The 17,500-nt window shown below is 36.8% G+C and overlaps 2 protein-coding genes across 5 annotated transcripts in view; both read right to left on the bottom strand.

The window, feature by feature from the left end:
• TMEM38B (transmembrane protein 38B) overlaps window positions 1-17,500 on the bottom strand; it is a 774,558-nt gene that overhangs the window by 339,590 nt on the left and 417,468 nt on the right. The window lies entirely within an intron of this gene.
• The window catches only part of SLC44A1 (solute carrier family 44 member 1), a 211,701-nt gene that overhangs the window by 72,832 nt on the left and 121,369 nt on the right, over window positions 1-17,500 (bottom strand). For 3 of the 4 annotated variants that reach the window (XM_021067056.2, XM_003480567.4, XM_005660312.4), the window contains exons 5-10: window positions 16,122-16,215; window positions 9,443-9,612; window positions 7,336-7,425; window positions 4,585-4,724; window positions 2,713-2,899; window positions 1,530-1,695 (exon numbers count right to left, since the gene is read on the bottom strand). In XM_021067056.2, the coding sequence (XP_020922715.1) occupies window positions 1,530-1,695; window positions 2,713-2,899; window positions 4,585-4,724; window positions 7,336-7,425; window positions 9,443-9,612; window positions 16,122-16,215 (847 nt within the window). Of the gene's footprint in view, window positions 1-1,529; window positions 1,696-2,712; window positions 2,900-4,584; window positions 4,725-7,335; window positions 7,426-9,442; window positions 9,613-16,121; window positions 17,402-17,500 lie in introns of all 4 variants that reach the window. The other variant, XM_084992357.1, reaches the window with a different exon arrangement.

The raw sequence follows: 17,500 nt of genomic DNA, 5'->3' as shown, positions 1-17,500 counted from the left end.
CATGGGACCTGAGCCATGTCTGCAACCTACACCACAGCTTATGGCAACGCCAGATCCTTAACCCACTAAGCGAGGCCAGGGATCAAACCTGCATCCTCATGGATGCTAGTCGGGTTCATTAACCTCTGAGCTGCGACAAGAACTCGTCATCTCTTTATGGTAGTTTCACAAGGTTCTTATGCTCTAATACTTTAAGTTAAATAAAACTGTGCTTTGGAAGCTCTTATTAGTAAATAGTTATGAGGTTAATTGTACAATCAGATAATGGAACGAAAAAGATGTTAGACCTGGCACCTCATTGTAGTAGAAAACTATAAGGCCTATAGTGTATATTCAGCTCTGAAGTTAGGAAAGGAAGTCACAACACTTGTCCTGATCCACACAAAAGACTTGCTGGAGTCCCTGTCGTGGCTCAGCAGAAACAATCCAACTAGTAACCATGAGGTTGAGGGTCGATCCCTGGCCTCACTCAGTGGGTTAAGGATCCGGCATTGCCGTGAGCTGTGGTGTAGGTAGCAGACGCGGCTCCAATCCTTCGGTGCTGTGTTGTGGCACAGGCTGGCGGCTACAGCTCTGATTCCACCCCTAGCCTGGGAACCTCCATAAGTGGCAGGTACAGCCCTAAAAAGCCAAAAAAACAAAACAAAAAAAAAGACTTGTTATCCTTTGATGGATGTTTGTATAAAGCAAAAGTACAGAAGACATTACTATAAGATTTATTCTTCTGCTAAACATAATTTAGGTTATAGCATGACCTGCCACTCTAATTCATTTTTTAAGAAAGTTATAGAAGAGTAAAAAGATTAAAATAATAACCTCCCGGGAGTTCCCTTCATAGCTCAGCTACATCTCAGATTGGACCCCTAGCCTGGGAACCTCCCTATGCTGTGGGTGTGGCCTTAAAAAGCAAAATAAATAAATAAATAATAATAATAACCTCCCATTGTCTTATCTCACAAAATCATTAACTACACATTTTGTCATATTCACTTCCAATTTATTTTTCAAAGAAATGCAACTCATACCAGCCTCAGTTCTATTTCTCTCAGACACAATCACTTAGATGATCTTAAGTTTTCTTTTGTTCTTTTTTAAGTGAAATTTAAATGACATATAACACTATGTTATTCTGGGTGCACAATATAGTGATTCAATATTTCTATACACCACAGAGTGATTCCCACAGTAAGTCTAGTTATCATCGGTGACCATACAAAGTTATTACCGTATTACTGACTACTGCCTGTGGCATACTTTTCATCACCGTGACTCATGTATTTTGTAACTGAAGGTTGTACTTCTTAATCTCCCTCACCTATTTCACTCATCCAACTCCCCCCCTACTCTAACAACCAACTGATTATTCTCTGTATCTATGAGTCTGTTTATTTGTTTTATTTTTTAGAGTCCACATATAAGTGAAAACGTATGGTATTTGTCTTTGTCTGACTTACATCACTTAGCAGAATGCCCTCTAAGTCCATCCACATTGTCACAAACTAAGTTTCCTGACAAGTATAAATGCTCACCTAGTAAAATAGTATGTTACCACAGCTCCCGCCACCGTCATCTGCTGACATGCTAGAATAAATTCACTGATCCAAATCAGGCCCACCACATGGTACCACCACATGTACTGCAGAGGCCCAGAAACTCTGAACTCCACAAAGCCTTGGTCGTTCTGAACAGCGCTGCCTAGGAAAATATCAAGGAAGAAAAGAAGCAGCACATAAAGTATAAATCAATAAATATGGCTATTAAATATGAGATTTATTTCATTAAGGGACAAAAATAATTAAAAAGTTGTAAAGCCAAACACTGTACAAATAAGCTTTTTTTTTTTTTTTTTTTCCTTCTCAAAGGTATCATATATAGCTTTTAAAAGTTGTCCTACTTGGAGTTCTCTTGTAGCACAGTGGGTTAAGGATCCAGTGTTGTCACTGCAGTGGGGCGGGTTTGATCCTTGGCCCAGGAACTTCCACATACTGCTCTACTTGAATATAGTTCTCACCACATTATCAGTTATTAACTTAGGCATGAACTTTCAAACACACTTCAATTTTTTTCAGAGCTATTACTTGTTCAATAATTACAGACCTAAATCATTAGCCAAGTACAGAAATTAATATTATTTTTTAATATCCTTATACTACTCCCCACAATTAATCCCATTCAGGCATGACCTCTGATATTAAGTATGGCTCCAAGCAAGTCTGAGAATCTATGAACTGTATCATCACTAACTCTACATAGGTCCAGATCATTTCCAGCCAGAAAATCCCATGGAAGCAAGTTGATGTTTGGCTATAACTGGGGTCTGAGGCAACCCCAGAGCAGCACTGCCTTCATTTGTTCATCACAGAATGGACCCAAATGTCTGACTCAGTACAGGGTCTCACTTCAAATCCACAACCATCTCACACCTGAAACAATGTAAACGAACCATACCTCAATTCAAAAAAAAAAGATCTGCACGAACAAACAAAAGTCCACAAACATTTCAAAACTAGGATGTGATTTCGCTTTGCTAGGATGATCTAAAAATCATGACTGGACAATGCGTTATTGAAGAGCTATAACCACTGCTAGTTCTGATGGCTACGAGACCTTAGGCAACACATATCTTAAGAATGATTACTTCTCTGATATTTCAAAATATTTTAATGCAAATCAGATCCATCACTAAAGGAAAAAAGCAACATGTCTTCTTACCGGTAGTGCCAAGAAAAAGAAGCGTCATGATCCAGTACACCCAAAACAGGACAAGAGCAAAGAAAGTCCAAAAGGGTTGGAAGACTAGCAGTGGCAAGTGAATGAAGACCTTGCCGGCCACGTGGAACAAGGCGATGGTGAGAGCAACCCGTTTGCGCATAACCAGCATGATGAGGAACAAGATAACCTGTACGGAGAGAAGGGAGGGAGAGGTTCCAGCCAATGTTTTAAGCAGTAAAAGCAGAACGTGAACAATGGTGGAAGACTTTAACATAACTCCTCATTCCAAAAGGGGGAAGTATCGTTCTCTGAATACCCATAATACTTTATCAGTCTGTATCTCTCTTGCAGCACTTATCATTTTAAATGACATATTGAAAACATCCTTTAAGGCTAAAAAATAAAAGGATTTTGCAATTTATTAATACATCCTAGAATTCTTCTACTTTTCACGCTTTATGAATCAAAATGTGTTGCTTATCATCACGATGAAACTCTTGATTTATTAGTCTATAAAAATGCTCGCCACTCTGACGAAAGGGGAAAAGACCATGTACCATGACTACAAAGGCACAGGGTTATGTAGTACCTCATCTCCCTTATTGGACGAGGAGCAATGCCAATAAGAGCAGGGTCTGTGTCACATTTACCCTTTGTTACTTCCCAATCTGCGCTGGCACCTGGCACAGAGAATTGTACTTAAAAGACAATTAATAAATATTTGTACAATGACAGCAAACAAAAATCTTTTGGTGCCATTTTTTTTTTTTTTTTTTTTTTTGGCTTTTAGGGCTGTACCTGCACCATATGGAAGCTCCCAGGCTAGCAGTCTTACAGGAGCTACAATCGCCAGCCTACACCACAGCCCTAGCAACTTGGGATCTGAGGCCACTTTGCAATCTACACCATGGCTCGTAGCAACACCAGATCCTTAACCCACTGAGCGAGGCCAGGGATTGAACCCACATCTTCATGGATTCTAGTCAGGTTCGTTACCACTGAGCCACGACAGGAACTCCCTCTTTTTAGTTTCAAATGCTCAATGCAAAGCTTCGGATTACTCTAAAAAGTGGACTGAGAATTTTATTTTTTTCATGTTTTTCAGAAAGGAGATGGAGATGAACCAAAAATATGAATATAGATTACTGAACCACATGTTAATTAATAATTTTACTGTAATTATTATAATAATGATACTAGTTAGTGAAGTTCACCTATGTTTTTGAAATGATGTTACTAAAAGTTAAAAAGGAAAGAAATGGAGAAATAATTAGTGAATAAGTAAATGGAATGACATGAAATGGCATACTTCTTAATACACTTTTCTAGGAGTTCCCATTGTGATCCAGCAGAAATGAATCTGACTAATATTCACAAAGATGCAGGTTCAATTCCTGGTCTTGCTCAGTGGGTCAGGGATCCGGTGTTGCCGTGAGCTGTGGGGTAGGCTGGCAGTTGCAGCTCCAATTCAACTTCTGGCCTGAGAACTTCCATATGCTGTGGGTGTGGGCCCCTAAAAAAGCCAAACAAAAACAAAACAAACAAACAAAATATATGTATATTTTCTATAGTAAAGAGAATTATTTTTTAAAAATAATTATACTATCTTATAACAATAATATATATGTTCTCACTAGAAAATTATAATGTAATATTCTCGGTGAAACTTCCCTCTCAAAAGCAGGCAGTGTTGAATAAAATGTTGTACCAGATGGCACTCGTCAATTAGGGAAGCCTTTTGAAGACTTGTGGGACAGAGATTTTATCTAACAGGGATTAGGGTTAAGCATGCAATAGCTAGGGGTGAGTTTCTGCATCATGATCTGTAAACAAAAACATAAACCTAAAAGATACACCTAGGCCTGTACTCACTGTGAACACTGTAGCTGCAATGGCATAGATAAGGAGGGCTCGAAGATTGTCTTCAGCTATCTGAAGCTGTTCAGGAATCACTGCCTCTTTGGGAGACTTTCTCTGTTTTGCATACAGCCACCATAGTACACCTGTGCCACCTGGAGATGAAAAACAATTGTTTTTGCAGTAATTAGCACAAGAAAATGTGTAACATAATACCTCAATTTTCCAGACCCTTCCTACATGTCACTGTGGACTAAGGCAGCAAAAATCCATTTGCCTGGGAGGTGTATGCCTCCTTTTTGCCAGCATAGCGGGAGTTCCATGACTCCACTATCACCTTTCACATTAGGCACTTATGAATCTTTCAAATAAAGTTCCTTCAACCATATTTATTACCAACTCTGAAGCCGAAAGAGAGTCAGCAAGGAGAGATACCCCTAAGGGGAACTGGTCACAAAGACAGCCTCCATGCCTGTTTAAGCTATGCAGCCCGTAGGAAGCAACTAAGAGTCATAGGAATCAGCAATGAAGCTGAGGCTGGCAAAGATCTTCTCTGTTATGTAACCCCAGTGCTTAGAGATAAAATATTTGTGCAATGAATAAATAAAGATCAAAAGGCGTTCCTGCTGTGGTGCAACGGAATCAGTGGCATCTTGGAAGCGCTAGGATGTAGGTTTGAGCCCCAGCCTGGCACAGTGGGTTAAGGATCTGCCTCTGCTGAAGCTGCAGCTTAGGTCACAATTGTGGTTTGGATCTGATCTCTGACCAGGAACTTCATGTACCACAGGGTGGCCAAAAAAAGAAAAAAAAAAAAAAAAAGATCAAAAGAGTATTTCCCACCAAAAGCAGAACTCAAAATGGGAAATCTTTGATAGTATGAAATGGTGGGTGCTACAGATGGGAAATTTTCATCTCCATCACTGGGTCAGAGATTCGGAGATCTAGACTGAAAAGGGAGGCGGACCTGCTTCCAAGTAAGAGAGATGAACCAGGCACCTTCATTAAATCCATTCAACAAACATTTTGAGTGCCTACAGCTCTACTGTTCCAGGTACCAAGGACAGAGCAATGAACAAAATCAAGTCTCCACTCTCACCTCTCATGGAGCTTACATAGTAATGGGGAAATTTTAAAAAATGAAAAGAAAAGGAAGCAAATTAAAAAATAGTATATTAAGCCTAAGAAAAAAGCTGCCTAGTAAGTAGGATAGAAAGTGCTGGGATTGGAGGAGTTCCCACTGTGGCACAGGGTGTTAAGGATCTGGCGTTTTCCCTGCAGTGGCTTAGGTCACTGCTGAAGCACGGGTTGGATCTCCAGCCCAACGCAGTGGGCTAAGGATCCACCATTGCCCCAGCTGTGGTGTAGGTCGAAGCTGTGGCTCAGATTCAGTCATGGCCTAGGAACTTCCACATGCGGCAGATGCAGTCAAAAACAAAACAAACAAAAAAGAAAGTGCTGGGGGTGGGAAAGCATTACAATTTTATATAAGATGAGTAAGAAAAGCCTCACTGTGGTGAGATGATTTAACAGGAGCTAAAAAGTGGGAGAGGGCAGAAGGAGGTAGGGCTGGAGAGGAAGAAAAGTTTATGCTAAATTTAAAGAAGGAGAAAACTCAACAAATATTGTTTCATTTCAGCACTTTAATAATCATGATATTCAAGATTGAAGAATATTTTCTGAAAATGTATAGGCTACCAAATGTAGAAGTAAAAAAAAATGTATACCATCTGAAGCAGGGGTGAAAATAACCAGAAACCTAATTCATAGATCAAAGATAGGGAAAACAAAATAAGAAAGCATAAATTTAAGGGAAACATAAAGGAGATGTCAACAGTTAAGACTAAAGGGAGCAAGTAAATGTAATGGTGGCAAATTCTCCTACAGGAAAAGATTCATATGGGGTTAAAATGTTTAATATATGTTTGCATTACAAATGCTAACAGTGGTGAACTGAGGGGAGGCAGGTCCCTATGATTATAACTTTTTTAAAGGCAAAAGAAAACACTCTTTTAAGAGAAGATGTATTATATGAAATAAATCATTTATTTTCTTTCCTATTATTTCTATTTTCTACTATGATCAGGTATAACATTTATAGTTGGGAGGGGGAATTTTTTTTTAAGACAATAAACACAGAAAACCCAGAAGATTTCATTAAAAACTCTAAAACAGAAACAGAAACTACAATGTCAGTAGACAGATAATAGCATTTTAAATACACTCACACATACAGACACACCCATATGCGTGCATGTGCGCGCACGGGCACACACACACACAGAGCTATCCTGCCAGGAACACTTTTCAACCTGAAAGAACTTCAACGCCTTAGAATGGCTGACTCTGGCCTTAAAAAAGCACAAGATAAAAAGATAGGGTCCCTTCACTTGCCAGGCAGGGAGCACTGGAAGAATTAAGTGAAAATTCAAGAGCAAGAAGCAGAACAGAACCTCAATCACTTTTTTTTCTCTTGTGCTCTTCCCCTAAAACTGCTACTGACAGAAAAATGTTAGCCCCCTTTTAAAAATATCTCCACTTGCTTTTATACTAAAGGCCACTGACCTTGCCATTTTACTTGATTTAATGATCTCAGTGAACCAACTTAAATATAATTCATTCACCAGTCTTTCCTTTTTATAAATGAATTCATGGCTTTACATGAACATTATTGACAATAACCAAAATGGCGCTGAACTGAGGGACTGTTAAAAGCAAACTTTAACTCTCAATTCTAATTACTAAAAAACAAAGGAATAAGCATCTTACCAAGTGAACCGAGGATGACCAGAATTGTTAAGATCCACACAAGTATTCTCGATATGTACCTGATTATCACCATCAAAATCATGGATAGAACTGCAGGGAAGATAAATAGAGAACAGACAGAAAATCATTTGAAAACATTAGAAAATATAAAGAGAAACTCTCTTAATTGTTTTATCCTAGGAAAGGAATTCAATGCTATTGACAAGTTCATGATCCCAATTTAGGTAAGAAAGGAAACTGGCTACTTTTATACTTGGACTTTGGCACTTGTCATTTGAACAGCACCCCTTAAAACCAAAGGCACCTAAATGCGGGTTTATAAACGACAGAGAAAAATACATGCAAATGTACATGGTGACTCAAAAACAGCACAAAACTGTTGTGGATTCACCACCAGAAAACATCAGAGCTCACATGCAAACATATATGCCAACACACAAAGTGTAGAGAATGACATGCCATGTTGGTGATCAGAAAAAAATTCCACAGGTAGACAGAGATCAGTCAAATTAGGTGCTACACTTCCTAGAATCATCTATGTACTTCAGGACCAACTTCTCTGACGTTTGGTCAACAAGCTAGATGTTATATTATCTTTTTCTGGTTACTTTTCCTCTAAAACTCCAGGTGATAGTCTGACCCTATAGAATAATATCCTGGAAACTACTGAAGCCAAAATTCCTCTGACCTTACTTCTCAACTGGGGTCAGGGCTCCTGATTGAGAAGCACTTCAAAAAAGGAGTAAAGCTTAGTTTGAGTTGTTTAGCCAACTCCCCTATCCATTCCAAGCTAAATTCCAACATGCCAAAACGTTGAGTGAAAATCTCAAAAGAAACTGAGAAGATTTAACCCTTGCATGGGGAGATTCATTTCTGAAATCTGTTCGTCTTTAATTAGCTAAAGTACCATTTCATAAATAAATGAATACAGATATTAAACCTCAAAAGGGAACCGTGTTGATAAAGAAAAAAAAATAGAAGTCTACTTTAAGGACTTTTTGAAAAGTAATAAAATGTAAATAAAAATTTAAAAAAATGGCAGTCCAATATCCTAACAACATTATTAGGACTCTTTTTAAGGTTTGGATTTTTCTCTTCCTTGGTTAAAGTATTCATCTATTTCAGAAACCAAATAATTTCTATCTAAAGCTAGATTAGTAGTCTAGTTTTCCCTGGGCCATTTGCAAACCAAATAAACAGTTGGGATCTGTGACTAGGTAACATTATTAAGATACTCACATTTGCAATAAATGCACAGGAACCAAAAACAGATGGGAGTGTTTCAAATATCACAGAAATAGCTTTTCATATGGACAGCATTATTTCAACTGAGTCAAGTACTACCTAAGCAAAAAGAAAATACTCTCTAATGACAAGACAGAAATACAGCTAGTCTTCTCAATGACTATAGTTGGTGCTAAATGGGCACACGTACTCATTTTACTTATATAATGAAATAGTCGTTTGGTTTCTACCACAGTTTACTTCTCCCAACTAAAAGTCTATCAATTATAATGTGGCTACAGATAGTTCTAGGATAATATAGGGAGTTTACATCTTAAAAATAACATTTATTTTATTATCTATTTATTGACCAAAAAACCCTCAATGGCTAACAAGTGGAGATTTCCAAATTTTTTCCAGCAATACAGTGATATTATGAACTGTAGTAATGAAAAAAAAAATTACATAATTTAAATGTAATATATCAGAAATCTATGTTCTTTGATGGAAATAAGTAAGAGACGATGTGGCCTCGTTTTATAAGCAAGAAAGCCTTTTGGAATCATAACTAAAAACAAAGGGGTGTTGACTCATTAAAGGAAGCCTCCTGTTATCGTATTAAAGGTTATTACAGACTTAGCAACCATAATTGGGGAAAACACCCATTTTCTCCAGTGAGAGAAAAAGAAGGGAAATGAGTTTCAGATATATATTTTTTAATATGTATATATGTATAACCATATATAATCTGAAACAATTATTTCGGTTATGGGAAGTTAACCAATTTACAAGTATCCCCAGCAGTATTCATATTTTGGTTAAAAGACAGAACAGTCTTCTACTGCAGTACTATGTAATAGCTAATAATGAGAAAAACAATTACCTAGTGACAACAAGCAAAGTCCCAATATAATTTCTTTGCTGGTCATTACTCCACTAATCAGCCTGTGTAAGACACTATTGTCACTGACAAAGGTGATCAGGGCCTCTGCAAACTTGGCATAGCAGGAAATGTTCACAGGAGCACAGCGATGGAAGAATGGAATAGGTGCACTGGTGACACAAGAAAAAAAAATCAGAAAAAAAATTACTCCTACTTAATATAAATGCCACATCAAACACACAAATGAAAGGTGAATATGACTGCAATACACTCCACCCTCCACACACCACATGGGAGCTAAGAGCTGTGAGCTTAATGCTATGAAGATGACTGTCATGGGGCATGATGCAAATCTTACCACAAGCCTTATCAAAGAGGGTGGAGTGCATATTCCAACAGAAGACATTACCCTCCCCTTCTGAAAATAAACACACATACATATACACACACATACACAACTACCAAAAGCAAAACCAAACACTTAAACTCCTCCGCCTACACATCTATCAATCAAAGGGCAGACGACAAAACTTACAAACATATACTTCATTGAACTGAAAATGAATTTTTGCCATAAGCTATTTAAAAATAAAAAAAAAAAACACATGCTTTTTTTGCTTTAAGTGTAGCACCATTAATAGAATATTTCCTCTATCAGAACAGCATTCAAAACCTTAGATTAAAAAAGGTATTTGGGGCACAAGCTTAATAACTCTCATACAAAGTAGTCATACGGAGTCATCAACATATAGCATAATATGTAGCTGTTTGAAACAATAACTATGAATACTAATGTATGGAAGGACTTAGTACAAGAGAAACAGTACAGAGAAAAAAATCCCCCAAATTTATATATAATGTGATGATTACATCTCTGTATAAAAGACATATATACATAAGAATAAGAACATAAAAATATAAAGAAGTGAAAGATCTCTGATTTGTTAGAGTAACAGAGTAATGGGATTCTGAACTATTTTCTTTTCTTTTTATATGTTATTATTATTATGAAATTATTTCTGTCCAAAAAAGAGGGAATCGATTATATCAGGCTTATGCCAACCACAGGTTTTACTTGTGAAGGAACATAGCTACGTATGAACTGTGCCATAAATATGGTTTGTTATAACATAGTCCTACTTGAACTTCTGAGAGCATGTATATACACTTAATCATTAAAAGATTTTAAGTAAAGCTCTATGAACACGCCCTTGTGATTTGTTTGGATTCTAAAAGAGCATCCTCACAGATACTAGTCGGGTTTGTAACCCACTGAGCAACAATGGGAACTCCAATTGTCTGCATCTTCCTCTGCTTTATTTACTACCCTAATATCTCTGATGTCATCTCAGTTTAACTCACTTGCTTCCAACCTTGAACATAAAATACATTCACTTTAAGGATACTGATGTCTTGTTTATAATATCCACCAATTTTCTTGGACCTGTTCCCCTCTTTCCTTTTTCTTGTCATATAACCATAAACTTTAATCTCTGTCCAGATGCTCCATCTAAATCTCCCGTATCCTAACAGGATGATTATTTGTTTTTATACTCAAAAGGAAATACTTATCATTTCCAAAAGAGAGGAGAACCTGTGATAAAGAAAAGAAACCTGGACTTGGGTTCAAAAGCCCTGGGTGATTCTAACATTACACAGCTGTGTGTCACTTCATCTCTTTCTCAGTCCCTCCATCTGTTAGCTGAAAGGGAAGGAGTAAGTCCTCTGTAAGTGCTTTTATTTTTTATTAAAAAAATTTTTTTCACAGCTGCACCTGAGGCATATGGAAGTTCCCAGTCTTGGGATCAAATTGGAGCTGCAGCTGAGACCTATGCCACAGCTTACAGCCAGGCCGGATCCTTAACCTACTGAACAAGGCCAGGGATCCAACCCACATCCTCATAGAGACAACGTCAAGTCACTTAGCCACAATAGGACCTCTGACTCTAAGTCTTTCATATCTTAAATAAAAATAAATAATGATAATAATAATAATAATAATGCTCACCCATAAATCAATGATTCTAAATTAAGAGAGGCGGGATGCCCAGAAGCTTTACTATTTTTCTGCTTTTCAGACTTATAATGAGGATAGATGATTTGAAATGAGAAGGATTATAGTCTTTACATTCTAATCCTTCATTTTTATTTAAGAGGAAATGCTAAGTAATTTCAGTTTTGAATTCACCCTTTCAAGTCATTTATGTATAATGTATATAACCACTTGACCAATTGCAAAGAGTATTTTTACAAGTGTCCTTTAAAGAACTGGAGCAAAATAACAACAGTCCTATATCTTATAATTCAATCTGTCACCTGACAGCTCCGAATTTGAAGGTATAAAAATAGCACAAGCTGATTAACTACATTGTCTAGCTGATTGTCAAAATGGTCAAAAACTGCTCTTATTGGTAAGGAATATCAGAAATAAAAGGCAAACAAAAGAGAAGATAATATTTGGACACAGTAGCAAAAATGAAATTAAATACCTGGCTTTAAAGTAAAAAGTACTAGATTCCCTTGTGATCATTCTTCCCAATTCAGCTTTTCCCCAAACAAAAACAACTAGTCATGAGTTTTAATACCTGAATTATTTTCTTATTTAAAAATCTAAGTACTATGGCATTGAAATGGTTTGCTTATATTCTACTATTTAAATTCCATGATGAGTTCCCCGATTTTGTACGCCTCTCAGACAATAATACTTTTGAGAACCAAGTATATGACATCATTTCTACTTGAGTATCTAACCTAAATGATATATTCGGTGCTTCTTAATTAAGACCACAAGCATAAAGAATTCTATTTATAGCAAATTTTTGTACCTTTAGAAGCCCATAGAATACTGAATCTTTAAGAAGTCAATGTTGTCCCATTAGGAACTGGTGGTGCTCCACATTATTGAAACATTAGTCAACAAGAACAAAATGAATTTATAATGAACCTTTTAAAGATTTTTTTTTTAAATTAGCCATCCATAGGAAAATTGTGTCTTACCTTGACAAACATACTGTCCATTTGTCTCTAAGTCCAGACTAGCACAGTTAATGAGATCCCTCAAAGTATGATGACAAACAAGGCCTACTATCTCTTGTCCATATGCCTTCATAAGAGAGGACAGGAGGTTTGCATCTCGCACAATTATTTTAATACTTCAGGTCATAAATAAGCAATTACATATGATTTCTAATTAAAAGGTTTATTTAAGAAAGAATAACAATAAAGCGTTCTAGCAGTATCTGTACAGCACAGCAAAGGCAAGAAATAAGTAACCAAAAATATAATGGTAGTATGCAATGATTTTCACACATTTCATTTTATTTCTTTTCCTTCTTCTTCTCCTATATTTGTTTTATTTTTCCCCTTTAAACTAAATGTGGTATAGACTTTACAAAATCTTTAGTTTCAAATTCTGATTCCCAACAATTAGTTGTGTGACCTTGGGTAATCCATTTAACATCTCTTATCTTCCATTTCCTCATCTATAAATTAGAGACAATATCCTTTTTTTCTTTTTTGTGAGGGTTAAACGACAATAATACAAGAAATTTAACATGGTGGCTGACACACAAAGGGTGATTTATAAATGTTAGTTTACTTTGACTCCTTCATTTAAAAATATGAATACATAATTTTTCTTTTGGCTATTGGTTTCTCATTTCCATATCATGTTATTAATTCTCCAACACCTAGTATCCTTTCTGGCATCCAGAAGTACCAAAATAAATGTTTGATGAATAAACTGAACTTACATAATCTGTTTTGAGTATTGCAGTTTTCCCTTGGTAATATCTAAACTTTTAAGTATTCTAAATATATGGGCTGGCTAATTTCCTTATTACTACCATGCTTATTAGCACATTGCCAATAGAGTTATGAATTTGGATGCAATATGGCCCTTTCTAGACATTTGCTTTTAAAATTCAAAAGTTCTTAGGAATAGTACCCATTTGGCAATTATGTAACACTAACATTTTACTACAAATTAGTTCATAACAACTTTTCTCTAAAACAGGCATTACCTTCAGCTGCAAAAGGTGCCAGTAAGGTTGGGGGAAAGGGGAGAAATAGAAATAATATTCCTTAAGCCAAATGCCAAGCACAAGAATGAGTGTTAATGCATGTTATCCTATTTAACTCTTATGACAATTCCATAGGAGAGATACTGATATTCCTGTTTTATATATGAGAAAATGTGGTTTACTGAGAGCTTAACAGATTTGCTTAAACAGACAAGCAGAAAGTGGTCGCAGAGATTTCAGCCCCAGGTCTATCTGGACTCAAAGTTTAGTCCTTTCTGTCTGCTGCTATGCTCCAAAAAAGACAGCAAAGGAGCCATAAAAGATACCATCTGCCTGCATCAGAGGTGTCCCTAGTGCTGGTCTTTAGGTGCATGCAAAAAAGGCAACCAAAGCACAGTCCCTACTTTTTGTATGGACAAAGTTTCTTAAAGACAAAGACTAGACTTACTCACCGTTGGAGATTTGGTATCTAGTACTATGGGTGGAAACAGATAGCGCCCCAAAATTTTTTATTAAAACTAATTCATTCTTGCTTTCTGATCCTTTCACTTTGTTTGCCATATACTAGATGATGGTATTTACAAAGTCCTGATTTGCTTTCTTTCTATCAACTATTCCTTCTCTTTTACTTTCCAATGGGCTGAGTTCAGACAAAAGTGTTAAGATACTTAGATGGTGAAATACTAAGATAAGTAAAACATGAGGATCTTTATAATATCAACATAGTATATAGCCAGTTTTCAGGTGGCGAAGGTTCAGCATTACATCTTGGATTACTGAGACAGTGGATAAACCTTGTTAGAAGCAAATCCAAAGCCAGGCCTATCCATCTCTAAAACCAAAGTCCTCCCCACTCCGCACCCCCACGATACTACGCTTTGTCTCCTAGTGAATGCCCTTAGGATGCTACATGTGAGATGTAAGTGAGCATGCGGCCAGGACTGGATAATCCAGTATAACCAGAAATAGGCAGTCCTCAACCTGGTAAAGTCAGAGGTCAGAGGTGGAAGAGGAATTGCAGTATGAACTCTTTCCCACCCCCAGCCCCATATTACACAAGAGCAGAGCAACCTCATTCTCATACCATGGCCGTCTGGTTATCCTTTTATAACACATTTATCCTTATAATCGTGACTCTATATTCAAAGTATGCGTTTAAGACAGGCTTTGGCAGTTGAACAGATACAAGAACAGAGATTTTCTTGTTTTTATACTGATAATTTTCTCTATTCAATGAACCTCCTTTCTTTACTGTCATAGCCTCCCTAATATTCTCAATTTTCAGGAATAGTCTCCCCACCTTTTGGTCTAAGCCTATAATTTGTAGGTCCCTCCTACTTAGTATCTTTTAAAACAGTCCCACTATTTTTATGACTGTAGGCTTTAAATTTTAATTTCAATAGCAACTTGACAAGACTAAAAGAGCTGGAAATCAATTAAACTGATATATCCTTTGTCGACTTTTCAACAGAAAATTTCAAATTCTGGTTTAATAAAGCACACGTAACACCCATAAGCAAGCTGAAGGAAAGGAAATATAAGATTAAGTCTCAGAATTTTAACTTGTTATAATGTACTGAGACACAATAAAAAGTGGTTTTGATTCAGTACTCCTGGAGAATATGCGTGTTCATGGTTAGTGATACATACTGAAGTTCTCAAGATCAGACATGCTCCAAATACTATATATCTAATTCTGAAGATTTACTCTACAATGCTTGAGAATTTCTTTCTTTTTTTTTTTTTTTTTTTTTTTGGTCTTTTTAAGGCCACACTCGCAGCACATGGAGGTTCCCAGGCTAGGGACAGAACCGGAGCTGTAGCTGCTGGCCTATGCCACAGCAATGCCAGATCTGAGCTGTGTCTGCGAACCTACACACAGCTCAAGGCAACGGTGGATCCTTAACCTACTGAGCAAGGCCAGGGATCAAACCCAAGTCCCCATGGATACTAGGCAGGTTTGTTAACCACTGAGCCACGACAGGAATGCTAAGAACTTACTTCCTTTTTAAAAAATCAATTTATAATTTTAAAATCTGCTTTACTTATAACTCCTATGAGATCCTTCCAAACAAAAACCATTTCTTATTTCATCTTTGTATCTACTACATGGAATAGGTACTTGACACTGTTTATTGCATGAGACAAACAGCTTATTATAGACATGGCAAACAGTTTATTATAGAGAGTATACCTAAAGGATATAGCCTGAAATAAATAATGGAGAATAATCACTGGCATAATTTTTAAATTTACAAAGAACATTTTAAAATAATCCCAGTAGGTTATTAGTACAATCAACTTCAAAGAATCTCTGGAGAATGAGACTTGGCTTTTAATTTTGTTGTAGATTTTATGATGATTCAGTACCTTTGTATACTTAAACATTATGGTATTAAAAACGAAGTGAGCCCCCCAAAGAAATTTAAAATATCTGAGAATGAGAAAAGTTGTTTGCCTTGTGTGTGTGTGTGTTTAAAAATGATGTGAAATTCATGTTGTCATTTCTACGACTATGTTAAAAATTTTATTGTAAAAGTACTGGACCTGAGCAACGAGTACCATCAAGTGACTCTTTTCTGAGAATAACATATACCAGTTTAAAATCTCCCTACAAAAACAAATGTCACAAGTTAACAAAACACAATAAAATTTACCTCGCTGGAACAGGTAGCTTGGGGCAAAGAACAGGAGCTTTTGAAGACGTGGTGTATTCAGAAGGCTTTAGGCTGTAGCTGCACAGTGCAGAGCCTGTTGAAAGAAAAGCTATGAGTTAACTAGCAGGACACAGTCTAAATACATCCTTTTATTAAGTCACTTTAATTTTAAAGTTAATGTTAACAGATACAACTTTCAAACAGTAGAGAATTAATAAAAGTCTGATTTAGTCTATAGGATCAGTCCTCAATCATCTGCAGCAGATTGTTCTCTGGTAACTTAAGTACAAATTTTAATTCATAATATTAAAGGTAATAACAACAAGTACTAGAACTACCTTTACAGAGTGCCATATGTCAGGCCCTATACAAGATGACATATATATGCACTTTTTTTCTTTAATAAAGCGTTAACTTTTCATTGAAACTAACCAAACTGTGTTTAGGAAAGTCTCCAAACAAGGGAACAAAAGAAACATAATAAAATTCTCCTCTAGGAGTTCTCTTGTGGCACAGCAGGTTAAGGATCCAGTGTGGTCACCTGTGGTTTAGGTCATTGTTGTTGCATGGGTTCAATTCCTGGCCCAGGAACTTTCACATGCCTTGGGTACAGCCAAAAGAAAATTCTCCTCTTGAAGAAACCAAGGGTTTTTGCCAGCCCCAGTGCTTCTAAGGGTCAGACTGAGAGTAGCCAATTCCTAAGGCTAGTTGTGTTCCCCAGACAAGTTTCTCATCTCAAGAGGAGGGCTGAGATAGGCAAAGGAACTGTCCCCTCCTTCTATCATGCCGGGAACTCACTGGTGGGATGAGCCCCTCATCATATATATAAATTATATCATTTACTGTAACCCTATTAGGCAGGCATTATTAAGCCCATTTTAAAGAGGAGCTAAGAGAGGCTAAGAGATAAAGCAGATAACCTGCCCACGATGACAGAGCTACTAAGCAGTAAAGCTGAGATCAAACCCTAGAACTCTTTGACTACAAAACCCATCTTCAACTGCATATGCCATCTCTCCTTTCCAGGCTTTCCATTACTAAATATTTAAAATAATTTGATATAGCACATATGTATTCAGTTAATACATTACTTTTTTCTAATTTAAAAGATATGAAAAAGTAACTGTAAATAAACTGAACTAATTGATAAAAACCAATAAATTGGGAGTTCCTGTCATGGCGCAGTGGTTAACGAATCCGACTAGGAACCATGAGGTTGTGGGTTCGGTCCCCGCCCTTGCTCAGTGGGTTAACGCTACAGCTCCAATTCGACCCCTAGCCTGGGAACCTCCATATGCCGCGGGAGTGGCCCAAGAAATAGCTAAAAAGACAAAAAAAAAAGAAAAAAAAAAAAAACCAAACCAATAAATTGATCAAAG

This window comes from Sus scrofa, chromosome 1 (genome assembly GCF_054392235.1).
Source record: "Sus scrofa isolate SSC_HxYL_T2T_F1_AM1 chromosome 1, Sscrofa_HxYL_maternal_Yorkshire_Landrace_v2.0, whole genome shotgun sequence".
Taxonomy (NCBI): domain Eukaryota; kingdom Metazoa; phylum Chordata; class Mammalia; order Artiodactyla; family Suidae; genus Sus; species Sus scrofa.
This window is presented reverse-complemented; position numbering and strand designations above follow the sequence as displayed.